Raw genomic sequence first — 20482 nt, 5'->3', positions numbered from 1 at the left:
AACGCACTCCCTTAACTGAACTTATTTGCCGAACGTATCAATATGGCGCCTAAATGAAAGATTTTTGGTAGTAAAGAACGCATTTCATACCTATTTTTAGGGCAAAGTTGCGGAGTGTCTGTCAGTCCCAGCCCCAAAAACCGCTCCAACCCATACATATTAATCGACCATTTTATTTCTATAGATTTACTATAGAAATAAAAACCCGAAAAAATTTCCTATACAAATGAAGTTTTGACTATGGGAAAAACAAAAACTTGACAACATTACAAAAAGAATTACATTTATTTACAGTTTATCAGCTTACATTATCGAACAACAGTTACTCTCAATGTAAAATTCATGTACAACAGCAAAAAAGCTTTCACTTTGCAAAACACTGAATGAAAAAAGCACACTCTTGATCATTTTAAAAAAAGGTAATGCCAATGCAGCGTTTAAAATCTCATCGTAAACATTTTTTTACCACTGTTGACTAGATTTCTTTACTTTACACCTATGATCTATAATAACTGTTATATAATATGTTCCTGTTCCATTTCATCATTAGCCTCTAGGATGTGCTCCAACTCTTTGGAATTTTCAGCCAAACGCATCATTTTCATTCTGAAGTGTTGCGAAATTTGTTCATGAATCAAATTCATCCAGACTTTGATCAGTTTCGGTTTACCCATAAAATCGCACTCCTGCTGGTGGCGGCGATCATAGAACAAGGTGAAGGATTCATCTGTGGGCGATATGCCCAAATGATCGAAGGGATAGGTACCACGCAGTATTAGGCGTTCACGTTTGCTCTCGGCATAGGTAATGCATTCGGGGAATAGAAACACCCGCGCCAAATATTTTCGATTCATAGTATGATCGAAAATACGAAACTCACTAACCTTCTGGTAGCCTATGGGAATGTATTGTTCACTTTTATCATCCAGTGTTCCCATAGATTCAATATCACTCGCACCACTTCGATCTGTGGTGATGACTTCGTGCAGCATTTTGACCCAAATTTCCACTTGCTCTGCATTTGTGGCTAGAAAATTGCATTTGTTTTCATATCGAGGACCGGTGTACAAAGTGAAGCCATTATCAATTATGCCAATTTTCACTGTATCGCAGTAATATTTTCGTTTGAAGTGCAAAATTTTTTCCACAATTTTTGTCACAATCAAACAGTTGTCGAACAGAAAAACTTTGCCATTGTAACTCCGCCAACGGCCATAATCGTGAACTTCAAATTTGCCCACCCTACGGAAGGTAGTTAACTGTAAATGAAAAGATTTGAAAAAATTTAATAAAAAAAATATATATTGTACATATGTGTTGTACATATGTATTGTACATATGTATTGAACAAATGTATAGAACAAATGTGTTGTACATATGTATTTAATAAATGTATTGTACGTATGTATTGTACACCCTTAAATCGGACATACATATTTAGCGATATGGTAAAAATATGTATTGCATATTGTAGATATGTATGTATTGTAAATATGTCTTGTATATATGTGATGTACATATGTGTTGTACATATGTATTGTACATATGTGTTGTACATATGTTTGTTACATATGTATGGTAACTATGTATTGTACATATGTATTGTACATACGTTTTGTACATATGCATTGCATTGTACTACACACAACTTACAATATTTTCTATATCTTCACAATCCTCTATGTCATTAACACATTCAGATTCATTAATGGTTGTCAAGAGATTCCTTAGCTTTGTTTCTAAGCGACAGCAGGTAGTGAGCAAGGCTTTGGTTTGACTATTTTGAGTTTTAAAAAGAGTCTGAAAGTTTTTAAGAAAAAGACAGATGTTAATGAACATTTATAGGGATTTGGTTCGTTTTACTCACCGAAATGCATTGTGTTATAAGCAAAGGATAGCGGGCTAATCTCTGTATTGGCTTCAAAAGAAAACTGCCAATACCCAAACGATCTCCAAATTCTTTACCTAATTTCTGAAAAAAAAAAAATTAAATGAAAATAAAAAAAAAAAAATTAAAAAAATTCTTAAATTTTTTATAAAAATAAAATTTTTACATTTTCAAAAAAAAAAATTATAACATTTTCCATAGATATACAATTTTCACTACTCTTGTATATAAAATTCAATTTGTGTTTGTTTGTTCCGAACAGACTCAGAAACGACTGAACCGATTACCTTGAAATTTTCACAGATTTTGTTGGTTGGTCCGGAAGGAAACATAGGCTATATGATTTTTAATATCGGAAGGGGGGCGGACGCTCCCCCTTACCCCAAAAGTAGTACCCAAAAATAAAAGTGTACCGATCAGGACACTATGGGACTCAAATGAAGTGTATTCGGGAGTAGAATACAAATTTTATATGAAAATTTGGGTCGAAGTACCTAGGGGGCCGCCCAAATCCCAAAACCCCTTCAAGTAGGCATATAGGAAGATAATGACAATATGGGACTCGAATGAAAGGTATTCGGGTGTGGATTATGAATATGGTCAGGAAGAAGGAATAGGCTATATAATTTGTTGATATTGGAAGGGTGCGGACCCCTCCCGGTTACCCCAAAAACACCACCCAAAATTAACCGATGTCCTAGGGGGCCGCCCCAATACCAAAACCCCTTCAAGTAGGCATATTGGAAGATAATGACAATATGGGACTCGAATGAAAGGTATTCGGGTGTGGATTATGAATATGGTCAGGAAGAAGGAATAGGCTATATAATTTGTTGATATTGGAAGGGTGCGTACCCTTCCCGGTTACCCCAAAAACACCACCCAAAATCAACCGATGACCGATCGGGATAATATGGGTATCAAATGAAAGGTATTGGAGAGTAGAATACGAATATTGTATTAAAAGTTGGGTTTAAGGAAACCACGGGCCACTCCAACTCCAAAAGTTCCCCAAACAAACATATTAGACGAAGATATCAATGTGAGTCTCAAATGAGAGGTATTCGGGAGAAGATTACGAATATGACATACAAAATTATGTCTGAGTATTTGCGGGTCGCTCCTTCCCCAAAAGGACCCCCAAATAGGTATTTTACTCGATCGATGCTAAAAAAGACTCAAGTGAAAGGTATTGGAGATTTAATTAGGAACATGACATTAAACTTTGTGTTCAAGAATCTAGGTGGCGCTTTACCTCCAATAAACGCCTCCAATAGATTATTTGACCAACTAAAGCAATGTGGGATCAAATGATAGATATTTTTGAGTAGAGTGTGTTATTCAAATATATGCTCAAGTGGCAAAGAGAGTGTGGTGCACAATCCTCATAAAGACACCCTCCACCAAACGGCTGCATACACCAATCATGACAATATGGGGTTAAATTAAAGGTATAAGGTTATGGACTACGAATCTGATATCTTCATTCTGCTCATATATCTGGCGGACCAACTCACACCAAAACAGTCGATCAATAGTAATGGCCCAACAGGACACTGTGTGATTTAATTAATATGTAAATGCATATTTTGCTCATGAAAATTCCATAAAGGAACAGAGAAAAACTTCTCACATATCAATGAGTGCAGAGTTCAATTCAAGCTCAATGATAAGGACATACTTTTTATAGCCGAGTCCGAACGGCATGCCGCAGTGCGACACCTCTATGGGGAGTGCGACACTTACATGGGATAGTACGTCACAAATGTTGCCAGCATTAGGAGGGGAATACTAAAGAAAATGGTTTAATATGAAAATTTGATTTGATTAAAAAAAAAAACTTAATGATGACTATATAATATGTAGTCATATAGTCATTTATAGACAACTACCACATGATGATCATTGTTATAGGCGTTAAGCTACTCCAAGCGAGTGGTAGCAATAACATTTAAATTAACGCCATCTACTGGCCGTTTTCAAATGGCTTTAGTTGATCCGATTGAAAACAGCCAGTAAATGTAGATGATTTGGAGAAGCCAACATGATCAGAAAGAGGACAAAGTGGTCAAAATTTATTTATCTTTGTTATGACTTCGTTGCGGTTATTTGCGGTATCATTTTTTACTTTCTCACTCTAAGAAGGGTTTTAACAATAATTTTCAAAAAGCACCAGAACTTGGATATGGGTAGGGGCGATTTAAGCGCAATTTTGTTGCCCCACTTACATTAAACTAAATTTAAAAATTTGGTATCAGAATCGCCAAGGAGGGCCACCCACCCCCAAAACCTGCCAAATGGATTTATGGACGAATCACTACAATATGGGTATAAAATGCTGAAGACTCTTGAGAGGTTGATTCCCTGGGATATGTCTGTGGCCCGGCACCTAGAACAGGTGAATTTTGAATTGTTCAGCCATCTCGTTGAAAGATCTGCGACAATCGAGGGCTGTCTGAGAAGATCGTCGTAATGACATTATATCTTAGCCATTCCACCACTTCCTTAATTGCAAGGATCTTCGCTTAATACACAATACAGTGGTCGGGTAACCTTTTCGATATGACCAGTTCTAGATATTTAGAATACACACCAAAGCCCACCTGTTCGTTTAGTTTGGAACTATCCGAATAGAAGTCTAGGTAACTTCTGTTACCAGCGATATCGTAGTTCCAATCGATTCTTTCAAGAGTAGTGGTACAGTAATTTTTATTAAAAAGCGGCTCAGGTAGGGTGAAATCCACACTACCTGTAACATCGGATATTGTATCAAAGATAACACAGTGTCCATAGCCGCCACATGACCAATGAGAAAGCTTCCTTAACCTTACGGCAGTGGTCGCTGCAATTTGGGTAGCCACAATGTCCAGAGGCATTAGAGTATTAAATCCAGTGCATCAGATGGTGTCATCCTCAGTGCGGCTGTGATGCACAAACGAGCCATCCTTTGGATCTGGTTAAGTATTGAGCAGTAGGTGGATTTTTAAAGTGCCGTCCACCAGACCATAACACCATATAGCATTATATGTCTGACAACTACAGTATATACCCAATGCATGACACGCGGTCTAAATCCCTAACTTTTGCCAATGACTCTCTTGCTGGTGTATAGAGCGAGAGTTGCCTTTCTTGCCCTTTCCAAAACCTGTCTGATTTAGCAGATGTGAACATTCGAAAGTTACTGGGATTTTTAAAGCGATCTGGATGGTTCAACGGTATGAACTAGAAGGCATTTTCCTTCTTCTGATCCTGTGGTATCATAATGGACGAAAACGTCTAAGTGAGTCTGATGACAGACTGCCACTTAAACCTAACCTAGTCCTTTGAGATCAAGTCTCTGGGTATCCAACACACCAATAAACAGGACTTTTACTGGGGTTTAAATTAGAAAACTCAAAGAAAAATTGGAATGCATTTTCAACTGAAATTGGCAGACATTTCTAAATTTAGAGTAAATTTCTCCAACATAGGGTCTGGCTCAGCTAGTATTATATATAAAAATCAATTTGTGTTTGTTTATCGGTTTGTCTGAATGTTCCGTAAATTTCAAATTTTGCCCATGAACATTCCACTAAGGAACAGGGGCAAACTTCTCACATATCTGTAAGTGCATCGACATACATCACCAAATACATTTTTTGGCGTTATGGCCGGTACCCGAATAGAGCAACTTTTTTCTCTGAATTGATTAGCTAGATTCTATCCACAATTCGCATAAGAGCCAAATTTACATACGAGACAAATTCGCATAAGAGCCAAATTCGCATAAGAGCCAAATTCGCATAGGAGCTAAATTCGCATAAGGGCCAATATTACCCAAGTTATATAAATGTCAATTCCCGGGCAGAAGACAAACACGATTTTACTACCACCCGAGAAAACATTTATCCTCAGCCCTGATCATGATATCAGAATCGAGCCTGGTCGGTCCCAAAAGCTAGCCTTCACAAGTCAATGTTTGATAATAAAAAGAAGCTAATAGATTTTGTCGCATCAGATTTTCGTATACACCAGACTATATGGTCTTGCGCCGATCAGACCACAAAAAAATTAAATTAAAAAAAAAGCAAAAGCCCGCTAGGTTCGGCCGGGCCAAATCTTGGGAACCCACCGCCATGGATTCTGCTAAAAGTTTATACAGTTGTAGCGCATAATTTTATTGTACATACCAAACTTCTGTCAAACCAGCAAAAATTAAAGCTTCTGGGAACCGAACAAGGATGCTCGAGAGACCTGTTTACATGGAAGCTATATCAGGTTAAAGACCGAATCGGACCGTACTTGGCACAGTTGTTGGAAGTCATAAATTGAGGCTTTCAGGGTCTCAAGAAGTCAAACCTGGAGAGCGGTTTATATGGGAGCTATATCAGGTTATAGACCGATTAAGACCGTACTTATCACAGTTGTTGAAAGTCGTAAGAAAACTCCACATGCAAAGTTTCAGCCAAATCAGCCAAAAATTACAGCTTGTAAGGGCTCAAGAACCTAAATCGGGAGATCGGTTTATAAGGGAGCTATATCAGGGTATAGACCGATTTGGACCATACTTGGCACAGTTGTTGGAAGTCATAACAGAACACTGCGTGTATGCAGTTATAACAGAACACTGCTTGCTACAGCCAAATCGGACAAAAACTGGACCTTATAGGGGCTCCAGAAGTGTAATCGGGAGATCGGTTTATATGGGAGCCATATCTAAATCTGAACCGATATGTCCCTAACGACCTACATCAATATTATGTATTTGTGCAAAACTTCAAGCAGCTAGCTTTAAGCGTTCGACCGCTAACGTGATTTCAACAGATGGACGGACGGACATGGCTAGACCGATTAAAGACATCGAGACGATCAAGAATATAGGTCTTAGGCAAATATTTCGAGGTGTTACAAACGGAATGACTAGACTAGTATACCCCTATGCTATGGTGGTGGGTGTAAAAAACTGGAGTGCACTTTTTGTGTTCAGTAACCTACAATATATGGGGAAATCGGTCTATATGGCAAATGGGAAATTTTGAAATTTGCCAAAGAACATTCCATTAAGGAACAGGGACACACTTCTCACATTTCAATGAGTGCTCGATTCAATTTTTTAGCCCAATGATAAGGGACCTCTTTTTTTAATAGTCGATTTCGAACGGCGTGCCGCAGAGCGACACCTCTTTGGGGAGAAGTTTTTACATGGCAAAGTACCTCACAATTGTCGCCAGCATTAGGAGGGGATTACCACCGCTGAAAATTTGTATAATGTTCCTGCAAGGATTCGAACCCAGGCGTTCAGCGTCATAGGCGGCCATGCTGACCTCTGCGCTTCGGTGGCCTCCGTCAATATGGCAACTATATCAAAATATGGTCCGATCTGAACAACATTCCACAAAAAGGTGTAGAGGTCTACCAAAACTCACTGTGCAAAAAAAAATGCTCGTTTTAAGGGCTCAACATTCTTTATTGGGAGATCAGTCTATATGGCAGCTTTGTCGAAATATGGGACGATCTGGACCACATCTCGCAAGAATGGATAGGGGTCTACCAAAGCTCACTCGGATGAAAAATACTCCTCTTATGGGCTCCACTCTCGTTATCGAGGGATCGGTCCAAATGGCAGCTTTATCTTACACACACACACACACACATTTATCCACATATCACAGGAATGGGTAGGGGTCTACCAAAGGTCACTGTGCCAAATTTTATCGAAATGGGATGAAAAATGGCCTCCACACTCTGCATCGGGAGATCGGTCTAGAAGGCAGCTTTATCGAAATATGGGACGATCTGGACCAAATCTCACAGGAATTAGGGCTGGAATGGATAAGCTCACTGTGCCAAATTTCATCGAATTTGGATGAACAATGTTTCTCTTATGGGCTCAATACTCTAAACTGGGAGATCGATCTTTATGACAGCTATATCCAAATATTGTCCGATCTCCACCACATCTCACAGTAATGGATAGGGGTCTACCAAAGCTCACTCGGATGAAAAATACTCCTCTTATGGGCTTCACACTCGTTATCGAGGGATCGGTCCAAATGGCAGCTTTATTTTACAAACACACACACACACACTTATCCACATATCACAGGAATGGATAGGGGTCTACCAAAGGTCACTGTGCCAAATTTTTATCGAAATGGGATGAAAAATGGCCTCCACACTCTGTATCGTGAGATTGGTCTATATGGCAGCCATATCCAATTATGGTCCGATCTAGACCACATCTCCCAGGAATGGGAGAAGAGGTCTAACAAAGGTCACTTAGACAATTTCATTGAAATCGAATGAAAAATGCTCCTCTTATGGGCTCCATACTCTGTATCGTGAGATCGGTCTATATCGGCAGCTATATTTAAATAAGGTCCGATCTGGACAACGTTCAACAAAAAGGTGTAAAGGATGAGAAATGCTCCTTTTAAAAGCTCAACACTCTATATCGGGAGATCGGTCTATATGGCAGCTATATCCAAATATATTGCGATCTGCACCACATTTGACAGGAATGGGTGAAGGTCTTCTAAAACTCGCTGTGCCAAATTCCATTAAAATCGGGTAATAAATGGATATTTTATGGCGTTAATACCCTATATAGGGAGGTCGAGCGGTCGGTCTATATGGCAGCTATATCTAAATCTAAACATGGGTTAAAAAATTAGCAATTTATTGCCTCAAGAATTTAAGTCAAGAGATCAGTCCATAAAGCGGCTATATAAAGGGTGATTTTTTTGAGGTTAGGATTTTCATGCATTAGTATTTGACAGATCACGTGGGATTTCAGACATGGTGTCAAAGAGAAAGATGCTCAGTATGCTTTGACATTTCATCATGAATAGACTTACTAACGAGCAACGCTTGCAAATCATTGAATTTTATTACCAAAATCAGTGTTCGGTTCGAAATGTGTTCATTCACCGTAACGTTGCGTCCAACAGCATCTTTGAAAAAATACGGTCCAATGATTCCACCAGCGTACAAACCACACCAAACAGTGCATTTTTCGGGATGCATGGGCAGTTCTTGAACGGCTTCTGGTTGCTCTTCACTCCAAATGCGGCAATTTTGCTTATTTACGTAGCCATTCAACCAGAAATGAGCCTCATCGCTGAACAAAATTTGTCGATAAAAAAGCGGATTTTCTGCCAACTTTTCTAGGGCCCATTCACTGAAAATGATTTGCAAGCGTTGCTCGTTAGTAAGTCTATTCATGATGAAATGTCAAAGCATACTGAGCATCTTTCTCTTTGACACCATGTCTGAAATCCCACGTGATCTGTCAAATACTAATGCATGAAAATCCTAACCTCAAAAAAATCACCCTTTATGACTAAAGTCTTATTTTATGAGATCAGAAATCAGTTTTATATACTAAGAATTAGAAATTATAAAAAATGGAAGAAAATGTTTTCAGTTACTAAAATATCTGCAAATTTAGAGACATTTGCGTTTTACATACCTGAAAATATGTTTTGTGCTTGCCCACCAAATCCATACCCCTACGTTTGTTTATAGTGTAGATAACATAAATATGAAATTGATTATCCTAAAATTAATGCTCATTAAAGTTTTTCCATTTAATCATTGTTGTAAGGCGATCTTACCTTAATTAATTGCAATAATTCATTGAAAATTTGCTCCCCATTTAGGCGGTTGGTTTCAAGCATTGGCAGAATATGACTACGATGGAGCTCCTTAATTTGCTCTATATTACCCAGCAATTCAAATTCTTTCCCCCTCAGTTCTTGGGGTAAATCGAGCCTTTCAAATATATCGCTGTAGTTATTTAAGCCACCACATAGACTCTCCACATAGGCTTTTTCTGTCTCAATAAATTCATCTAATATAGGTTGAATAGCGGGTAGAATGGATTCCAATATGGGCTGAGTTGATTCATTAGTACTCAGTTTTTTATTTTCATTACTTCTGTTTCGAAAATAAATTGTAAATCACTTAAAAATATGGCTGTGGTTATAAAAGATAATGGCTCTAGCATTACTTACTCATTGGCGGGGCAGATGGGTAGTGAAGTGCGACTATTGTGTACAACAATTGGCTGGGATTTTGCGTTGGTTTGGGAACGCTGCACAGTTTTTCTAAAGGGCAAGAAAAATAAACAACAAATTTTAATTTTAACAAAGAAATGAGAAGGTATGAACCTGACTGGGGTAAGGCCCAACCTTTTATACCCTACACCACATAGCTCTTAGAAGTGTTTATAAACGCCATACTTTAAAATGATAACAATTTCTGGAAATTACCCGCTGGAGAATTCCCTGCCCTGATAAAAATTATTTTATTATATTCATCATCCAAAACGTGGACAATTTTTTTCATATCGAAGCTTGTTTAGATGTTCACAAAGAGGTGAATAACCAATTTTAACAAAGAAATGAGAACGTATGAACTAAACTGGGAATAGGCCCAATTTTTGATAATCTACACCCCACCGCTCTTAGAAATTTTTATAGACCTCATTCTTTAAAATGATAACAATGTCTTTTAATTCTCGGCTGGAGAATTCCCTGCCCTGATAAACATTATATTCATCTAAAAACATTGGAATTTTCTTTCATATCGAAGCTTGTTTTGGTGTGATCACAAAGAGGGTAATAACCACAGATTTCAAGTATTTCCAAAGACATAACAGAAAACGGCGTGCAATATTTTAATTTAGCCCTTTAGAGGCTTTACGAGTCAAATCAACGGATTGGTTTATAAATGAGCTACATCAGGCTACATGGTAAGGAACATACTTGGAACTTCTGTTATGTCAATGGATTGTGATCCTGGTAACCGAGTTGGCAACATTTCGAAAAGCCCAACATAGGTTATTATGCCAAATTTCAGCAAAATCGCAAAATAAATGAGACTTTTATGGACTCAAAACCTTAAAACGGGAGTTTGGTCTCTATGGTAGCTAAATCCAAATATAAACCAATGGAGGCCATTTTGAATGCAGATGTCGAAGGACCTAACACAGCACATTGTGCAAAATTACAGCGAAATATAGCAGCTATATCCAGATATAGTCCAATAAGGACCATATAGGGCAAGAATAGCGAGAAGCCTAACAAAGTTCTCTGTGCTAAATTTCAGCGAAATTGGGCCCACTACCTTAAATCGAGAGATCGGTCTACATGACAGCTATAACCAAACATAGCCCGATTTTGACAATACTCGTTACGAATATCAAGTAGCCTAACGCAACAGGTTGTATCAAATTTCAGCAAAATTGAATAATAAATGCACCTTAAATCGCAAGTTCGGTCTATTTGGCAGCTATATCCAAATATGGAAAGATTGACACCATATTGAACACAGATATCGAAGAGCCTAGCACAGCTCACTGTGTCAAATTGGGTAATAAATACACCTTTTATGGGCTCAAAACCTTAAATCGGGGGACTAGTATCTGATCTAAACCAAATATGGCACAGAACTTGAAAAGCCTAGCATAGCCAAATTTCAGCGAAATCGCATATTAAATGAGTTTTTTATGGCCTCAAGACATTAAATCGGGAGATCGGTCTCTATGGCAACTACAATATATCCTCTAATAGACCGATAGGAGCCTTATTGAAATCGCATATCGAAGAGCCTAATACAGCTCACCGTGCCAAAATTCAGCGAAATTGGGTAGTAAACACAGATTTTATGGGCCCAAGAACTAAAATCAGAAAATCCGTATATATGGCAGCTATATCCAAATATAAACCGATCTGAATAATATAAGGCCCAGATTCCGAGAAGCCTAACATAGTTCTCTGTGTCGAATTTCAGCGAAATCGGATAATAAATAAGCCTTTTTTAAGCCCAAGACTTTGAATCGGGGGATCGGTCTATATGGTAGATATATCCAAATATAGCCCGATCTTGACCACACAAATTTCGAGGAACCTAACACAATACATTGTGCGAATTTCAGTGAAATCTAATAAAAAATGTCCCTTTTACGGACCCCAGATATTAAATCGGGAGATCGGTCTGTATAGCTGTTATATCCAATTATGGAAAAATCCGGGAAATATTGAACAGGTATATTGTGGAGCCTTACACACTTCACTGTGCCAAATTTTAGCGAAATCGGGTAATAGATGTGCCCAAGACCTTATATCGGGAGATCGGTCTATATGACAGATATATCGAAATGTAGCCCGATCATGGATTTCAGCGAAATCGGATAACAAATGCGGCTTTTACGGGCCCAAGATCTTAAATCCGGAGATCAGTCTATTTGACAGCTATATCCAAATTTAGAACGATGTGACCCATATGAAACATGGATGTCGAGAAGCCTAACATAAGTCAAATTGCAAATTTGCCCATGAACATTCCACTAAGGAACTGGGGGAAACTTCTCACATATCAATGAGTGCTGACCGATTTAAATTCTAAGCTCAATGTTAGGGGGCCTCTTTTTTGTAACAGAGTTCGAACGGCGTGCGGCACCTCTTTAGGGTTTTGCATTACGCTTTCAACATGGCATAGTACCTCACAAATGTCGCCAGCATTATGAGGGGATAATCACCGCTGATAATTTTTTTGACTGATTCGGATCATACTCGGCACTGATGTCGGAAATCAGAACGGAAGTTCTTGTGCCAAATTTCAGCCAAATCGGGTGAAAGCTATGACGTCAAATCTCGGAATCTATTTATATGGGGGGTAGACCAGTTCATTGTTCGATACGAATTATACTCGACAACGATGTCATATCAGAAGTTCTTGTGCCAAGTTTCAACCAAATCGGATGAAAGCTGAGGATTTTTGAGGCTCAAGAAGTCAATTCCGTATGTATGAGGATAAAATGATATTTATGTACCGATTCTGATCATACTCGGCACTGATGACGCAAGTCAGAACGGAAGTCTTTGTACAAAATTTCAGCCATATCGGGTGAAAATTGAAGTCCCTAGGGGCTCGAGAAGTCAAAACTGGGAATCGGGTTAAATTGGACCTATATCTGTTTATAGACTGGTTCCGATCATACATGGCATAGATATTGAAAGTAATAACTAAAGTCTTTGTTCCAAATTTCAGCCAATTGAGGCTTCTAAGGGCTCAAGAAGTCAAATCCGGTAATCTGTTTATATGGGGGTTATACCAGTTTATTGACTGGATCGTACAATCGTAGAAGTCATAACAGAAGTTATTGTGGCAAGTTTCAACCCAATCGGATGAAAGTTGAGGATTTTAGAGGCTCCAGAATTCAATTCCCTGGAGCGGTTTGTATGAGGGCTATATCATTTTTTATATATCGCTTCTGATCATTTTCGTCACTGATTTTGGAAGTCAGAACGGAAGATCTTGTGCCAAATTTCAGCCAAATCGAACAAAAACTAAGGCTTCTATGGGCTCAAGATTTCAAATCCGGGTATCGGTTGGTATGGGAGCTATATCAGCTTGTAGACCGATTTGGATCATACTCAGCAATGATGTCGCAAGTCAGAACAGAAGTCTTTGTGCCAAATTTCAGCCAAATCGGATGAAAACTAAGGTTTGTAGGAATTCAAGAAGTCAAATCCGGGAATCTGTTTATGTGGAGTTTATTGACCGGCTATATAATTTGATATACCGATTCCACTTAATATCGATGTAAGTCGTTGGGGTTTGCAAATCGGCCATATCGGTTCGGATTTGGATATAGCTCCCATATAAACCGATCTCCCGATTTGACTTCTTGAGCTCCTGGAAGCCGCAATTTTTGTCCGATTTGAAATTTTGCACGTAGTGTTCTCTAATGATTTTCAACAATTGTGCCAGGTGTGGCTCCAATCGGTCTATAACCTGATTTAGCTCCCATATAAACCGATCTTCCGATCAGACCCCTTGAGCCCCAAATTTTGTCCGATTTGCCTTAAATTTTGCATACGGTGTTGTATTACGACTTCCAACAATTGTGCCAAATACGGTCCAAATCAGTCTATAACCTGATATAGCTTCCATGTACATCGGTCTCTCGTTCATCGTTATTCGGTTCCTAGAAGCTTCAATTTTTTGCTGGTTTGACAGAAGTTTAGTATGTAGAATATAATTATGCCCTTCAATTAAATTTATTTTGTATAAATTTTTGGCAGAATCTATGGTGGTGGGTTCCCAAGATTAGGCCCGGTCGAACTTGGCACGCTTTTACTTGTTTTTTCTGTGTATGGTGGTGGGTAAATTTAATGCTCACTTTAAGGGCTCAAGAAGTAAAAACTAGGAATGGTTTTTTATGGCACAGTTTTTGGAAGTTATTACAAAACACTTCATGCTAAATTTCAGTCAAATCGGATAATAATTGCGCCCTTTAGCTGTTTAAGAAGTCTAGATCCGAGATCGGTTTATATGGGAGCCATATCAGGTTATGAACCGATTTGAACTATACTTGGCACAGTTGTCGAAAGTCATAACAAAACACTTCATGCTAGATTTCAGCCAAATTGGATAATAAGTGCGCCCTCTAGCGGTTTAAGAATTCAAGATCCGAAATCGGTTTGTATGGGAGCTAGAGCTATATCAGCTTATGAACCGATTTGGGCCATACTTGGCACAGTTGTTGGAAGTCATAACAAAACACTTCATGCTAAATTTCAGCCATATTGGTTAATAATTGCGCACTCTAGCGGTTTATGAAATCAAGATTTGAGATCAGTTCATAAGGGAGCTATATCAGCTTATGAACCGATTTGGACCATACTTGGGACAGTTGTTGAAAGTCATAACAAAACACTTCATGCCAAATTTCAGCCAAATTGGATAATAATTGCGCCCTCTAGCGGTTAAAGAAATCAAGATTTGAGATCGGTTTATAAGGGAGCTATATCAGGTTATAAACCGATTTGAACCATACTTTGCACAGTTGTTGAAAATCATATTACGCCCTCTAGCGGTTTAAGAATTCAAGATCCGAGATCGGTTTATATGGGAGCCATATCAGGTTTTGAACAACAACAAACAAAACAATTCATGCAAAATTTCAGCCAAATTGGATAATAATTGCGCCCTCTAGCGGTTTAAGAAATCAAGATTTGAGATCGGTTTATATGGGAGCCATATCAGGTTTTGAACAATTTTGGACCACACATGACACAGTTGTTGAAAGTTAAAACAAAACAATTCATGCAAAATTTCAGCCAAATTGGATAATAATTGCGCCCTCTAGCGGCTCAAGAAGTCAAGATCTGAGATCGGTTAATATGGGAGCTATATCAGTTAATGAACTATACTTGGCACAGTTGCCTGAAGTTAAAACAAAACACTTCGCGCAAAATGTCAGTCAAATCGGAAAATAGTTGCGCCCTCCAGCGGCTCAAGACGTCTAGATACGGGATCAGTTTATATGGCAGCCATATAAAATCATGGATCGATATGGTCCATTTACAATCCCCACCGACCTATGCTAATAGAAAGTATTCGTACAAAAATTTCAAGCGCCTAGTTTTATTCCTTCAAAAATTATCATGCTTTCGACAGACGAACGGACAGGGCTAAATCAATTTAGAATATCAAGACGATCAAGAATATATATGCTTTGTTGGGTCTCAGATCACCATTTCGATGTGTTACAAACGGAATGACGAAATTAGTATATGGTAGAGGGTGCAGAAATGTAATCCATGGTGAAGGGTATATAAAATTTAACCCATCTGATAACCTTACTTATACTTTATTTATTTTCTTATACCAATTCTCCAATTTACTTACCTCTTTCTTAATGAAGCTCTGCGCAGTGTAGCAAAAGCATTCCTAAAGCCAAAAATGGAATTTGGTTTCTTTATTTCTTCTGATGTCGTCGTTGATTCATGTGACTCATCGCCTTCAGTAATCCGCAAAAGTTTTATATCTTCCGGTGCATAGTTTTCAATTGATGAGCTTTCATCTTGTTGAATAGCAGAACTGATAAAGAGAAATGGGATATAGATAATCTTTCAAATAGATGTAGAATTTGTTCATACCTACTGGCAATGGTGGTACAAGGGTAATCTTCTTCCATGGGTTGTACGGGTTGTTGCAAAGTATTGATGGGAATACAAAAACAACTAACATAAAATAAAACAACAAAACCATAGTGCCGTTTAATAAAATTGCTTTATTTGTAAAATTTTCTATCACTTTGTATAAATTTTTCCCTTTTTTTAACTTACCTATTTTCCATTTCAATTGATTGCCTACGTGCCGTTTCAATTATTAATTTTCTCCTTCTCTGAAATTCATTAGCTTCCTCTGCCATTTCATCACAGTTCATATTCATTCGATCTTGGCCAATATCTGTCTCCTTTTCTAAACATCTTGAGCTGTTTGCTAAACCTAAATTTTCTGTTTTGGATGTGTGTAAACTTTCGGCTTGCAAATCCATTTCAGCCGTTCAGCCTTCTACTACAAAGACTTTCAACTACCGAATGAGCCAGTTTTCTATTAATTGCCCATGAGAGAGTGCAGATATCATTTGTGAACTACACAGCGCTTATCGGTTATATTCTACTTTTATATTTCAACCGCTTTAGCAGAATTTTATCAGATAACCATAGTGAGTTTCTCTTGACAGAGATAAAAATACCCTTCAACGCAATTATTTTTATGCAATAATGAACAATAAGGGCTCTTGCCTTGATAAAGATGAATTTTGGATTACATGTGTATGACGGGTTACCTTTTTAACCGATTTCGATGACTACGTGTAGTCAAATGAAATATAAAGGGTGATTTTTTATGACATATAGGAAAGTTTAAGAAAAAAAAGAAAAACACAGGTAAAAAAGCTATAAGTTAGGCCGGGCCGAAATCGGATAATAAATGTGGCTTTTACAGGGCCAAGACCTTAAATCGGGAGATCGGCCTATATGGCAGCTATATCCAAATCCGAACCGATCTGGACCAAATTGAAGTGGGATGTCGAAGGGTCTAACTCAACTCGCTATCCCAAATTTCGGCGAAATCGGATAATAAATGTGGCTTTTACAGGGCCAAGACCTTAAATCGGGAGATCGGCCTATATGACAGCTATATCCAAATTCCAACCGATCTGGACCAAATTGAAGTGGGATGTCGAAGGGTCTAACTCAACTCACTATCCCAAATCTCGGCAAAATCGGACAATAAATGCCCCTTTTATAGGCCCAAGACCTTAAATCGAGAGATCGGTCTATATTGCACCTATATCCAAATCCGAACCGATCTGGGCCAAATTGAAGTGGGATGTCGAAGGGCCTAACTCAACTCACTGTGTCAAATCTCGGCAAAATCGGACAAGAAATAAGCCTTTTATGGGTATAAGACATTAAATCGAGATATCGGTCTATATGGCAGCTATATCCAAATCAGAACCGATCTGAGCCGAATCACAGAAATATGTCGAAGGCCCTAACACAACTCACTATCCCAAATTTCAGCGACATCGGACAATAAATGCTCCTTTTATGGGCCCAAAACCTTAAATCGAGAGATCGGTCTATATGGCAGCTATATTTAAATCTGCGCCGATCTGGGCCAAATTGAAGAAGGATGTCGTAGAGTCTAACACAACTCATTGTGCCAAATTTCAGAGAAATCGGACAATAAATAAGCCTTTTATGGGTCCAAGACCTTAAATCGAGAGATCGTTCTATAAGACAGCTATATCCAAATCTGGACCGATCTAGGCCAAAATCGAAGAAGGATGTCGTAGAGTCTAACACAACTCACTGTGCCAAATTTCAGCGAAATCGGACAATAAATAAGCCTTTTATGGGTCCAAGACCTTAAATCGAGAGATCGGTCTATATGGCAGCTATATCCTAATCTGCACCGATCTAGGCCAAATTAAAGGAGGATGTTGGTTGACCTAACATATACCAAATTTCAGCAAAATCGGATAATAAATGTGGCTTTTATGAGCCTAAGACCTATATAGGCGCCATATCAAGATATAGTCCGATATAGCCCCTCTTCGAACTTGAACTGCTTATCGACAAAAAAGGAACCTGTGCAAGGTTTCAGCTCAATATCTCTATTTTAAAAGACTGTAGCGTGATTTCAACAGACAGATGGACGGACATGGCTAGATTGTCGTAGATTTATACGACGACCCGAAATATATATAAAGGGTGATTTTTTTGAGGTTAGGATTTTCATGCATTAGTATTTGACAGATCACGTGGGATTTCAGACATGGTGTCAAAGAGAAAGATGCTCAGTATGCTTTGACATTTCATCATGAATAGACTTACTAACGAGCAACGCTTGCAAATCATTGAATTTTATTACCAAAATCAGTGTTCGGTTCGAAATGTGTTCAAATTTTGACAAATTTTGTTCAGCGATGAGGCTCATTTCTGGTTGAATGGCTACGTAAATAAGCAAAATTGCCGCATTTGGAGTGAAGAGCAACCAGAAGCCGTTCAAGAACTGCCCATGCATCCCGAAAAATGCACTGTTTGGTGTGGTTTGTACGCTGGTGGAATCATTGGACCGTATTTTTTCAAAGATGCTGTTGGACGCAACGTTACGGTGAATGAACACATTTCGAACCGAACACTGATTTTGGTAATAAAATTCAATGATTTGCAAGCGTTGCTCGTTAGTAAGTCTATTCATGATGAAATGTCAAAGCATACTGAACATCTTTCTCTTTGACACCATGTCTGAAATCCCACGTGATCTGTCAAATACTAATGCATGAAAATCCTAACCTCAAAAAAATCACCCTTTATTTCATAGGGTCGCAAATGGATATTTCGATGTGTTGCAAACGGAATGACAAAATGAATATACCCTCATCCTTCCGGGGTGGGTATAAAAATACCTAAAATGCAGAAAAATTCATGAAATCTATTTGAATCGATAGTACGGTCCATAAAATTAAATGTTTGGAGATCATTTCATGCAAATGATGACCGTGACTGCGCCTTAAATGTTCCATCCGCTTAGTCCAATTTTGGCATACTCTTTTCAACATTTCGGCTGGTATAACAACAATAAATGCCTCAATAAATGCTTGTCTGAATAGACATGAGCTTTAACATTGCCCCACAAAAAATAATCTAAAGGCGTTAAATCGCACAATCTAGGCGGCCATTTGACCGATCCCGAACGTGAAGTAAAATGTTCACCGACCTCGCCTCTCAATAAGTCCATTGTAACGCGTGTGGCACCGTCTTGTTGAAACCATATGTCATGCAAGACAAGCTCTTGCATTTTGGGCAAAAAAAAATTTGGATGTCATCTCCCGGTAGGGATCACCATTTACAGTTACGTTACGATTCACACCATCTTTGAAGAAGTACGGTCCAATGATGTCACCAGCCCATAAACCGTATCAAACTGTGACTTTTTCTGGATGAATTGGTAGCTCTTGCAATGCTTCTGGCAGATCTTCACTCAAAAATCGGCAATTCTGGTTATTTACATACCCATTGAGCCAAAAATTAGCTTTGTCGCTGAAGAAGAAGAAGCTCGCGATGAACTTACTTAACAAAATTCAATAATTTGCAAGCGTTGTTCGTTTGTAAGACGATTTATGGTTAAATTTAGACTGAAGATGAAGTTGTTCGACAGTGAAACAAAACACGAAACGAAACGTGCGTGAGCTGTATAAACTAGTGTTGCCAAAAAGATAATAGCTAAAAAATCACCCTTTATTTCGTTTTAATTTTTTTAAGTGGTTTATATTTCACTCTCCGAAAAATTCTCTAAGATTGTAGTAAATAAGTCAAAAACGGAATCAAAGCGTCTTAAGGAAGCCTCCCCTTCCGAGTTGGGACTTCTATATAAAAATTCTAAGAAAAGTACTTGTGTTGCAATCTCAAATGGAATTAAATTTTGGATATTTTGAGCCCAAATGTTGCTGCCTATGGAACACTATATCATTACGTACATATAGCACAAGGCCTCTGTGGCGGATGAAAAGAGACAGAGTGTGATGGAATGTGAAAATCCTGTGGATCAGAATATTCACCCACCTGGTTTTCACATAAAGCGTGGACATGAGGTCGATGATAATGAAAATGAGACTATACCGCGAAAAATTTCGAACCTAACCCTCGTATGTTAGCAAAAAGTATTCTTAACTCACCAAAAATTGTGCTAATTAGAAACGTTATAAGTGTGTAAAGTGCATTCAAACCTATTCTCTTATCGTGAATACCCCTACTGTTTAGTGTTATGCCTTAAAGCGCGGCATGACACGACAAGAAAGTAAGAGTGTTAACCACTGCACACGAAGAGGGAATGGAAAGGGGAACGAATCGGTTTTCAATCTGATATAGCTCCCATATAAACCAATCTCCCGATCTGACTTCTTAAGCCCTTTCAAGCTGTAGTTTTTGTTCGATTTGGATTAAATTTTGCACATAGCGTTCTGTTATGACTTCCAACAACTGTGCAAAGTCCGGTCCAAATCAGTCTATAAATTTATATAGCTCCCTCATAAACCGATCTCCTGAGTTGACTTCTTGAAGCCTCATGAGATCATGAGTTCAAAATTCCGCGTCGGCAAAATTATTACAATTGTCTTTAAGAGTAATAGTAGAGAGAGTGACAGAGAAAAACCCGAGAGCAGCAGTAGACAATGAAAATGAAACAACCGCCACACCGAGCAGGCACCCGTTTGCTGAGTTGTTTAATGCTTTTTGTTTGTTTACG

General features: G+C 38.4%; 1 protein-coding gene across 2 annotated transcripts; it reads right to left on the bottom strand.

Moving 5' to 3' along the window:
• Window positions 1-257: 257 nt before the first annotated feature.
• Window positions 258-16290, bottom strand: LOC106084320 (triple functional domain protein). 2 transcript variants are annotated; one of them, XM_013247907.2, is made up of 9 exons: window positions 16009-16290; window positions 15820-15903; window positions 15569-15760; window positions 9883-9975; window positions 9484-9802; window positions 9339-9425; window positions 1868-1972; window positions 1654-1800; window positions 258-1259 (listed from the first exon to the last, which is right to left on the bottom strand). In XM_013247907.2, exons 1-9 carry the CDS (start codon window positions 16218-16220, stop codon window positions 516-518), a joined length of 1983 nt encoding a protein of 660 aa, XP_013103361.2. In that variant the 5' UTR covers window positions 16221-16290; the 3' UTR covers window positions 258-515. The 2 variants fall into 2 exon arrangements, with proteins under 2 accessions (XP_013103361.2, XP_013103360.2); XM_013247906.2 differs by having other exon boundaries at window positions 9484-9805; window positions 16009-16288.
• Between the last annotated feature and the right edge of the window lie 4192 nt (window positions 16291-20482).

This window comes from Stomoxys calcitrans, chromosome 5, assembly GCF_963082655.1.
Source record: "Stomoxys calcitrans chromosome 5, idStoCalc2.1, whole genome shotgun sequence".
NCBI classification, from domain to species: domain Eukaryota; kingdom Metazoa; phylum Arthropoda; class Insecta; order Diptera; family Muscidae; genus Stomoxys; species Stomoxys calcitrans.
This window is presented reverse-complemented; position numbering and strand designations above follow the sequence as displayed.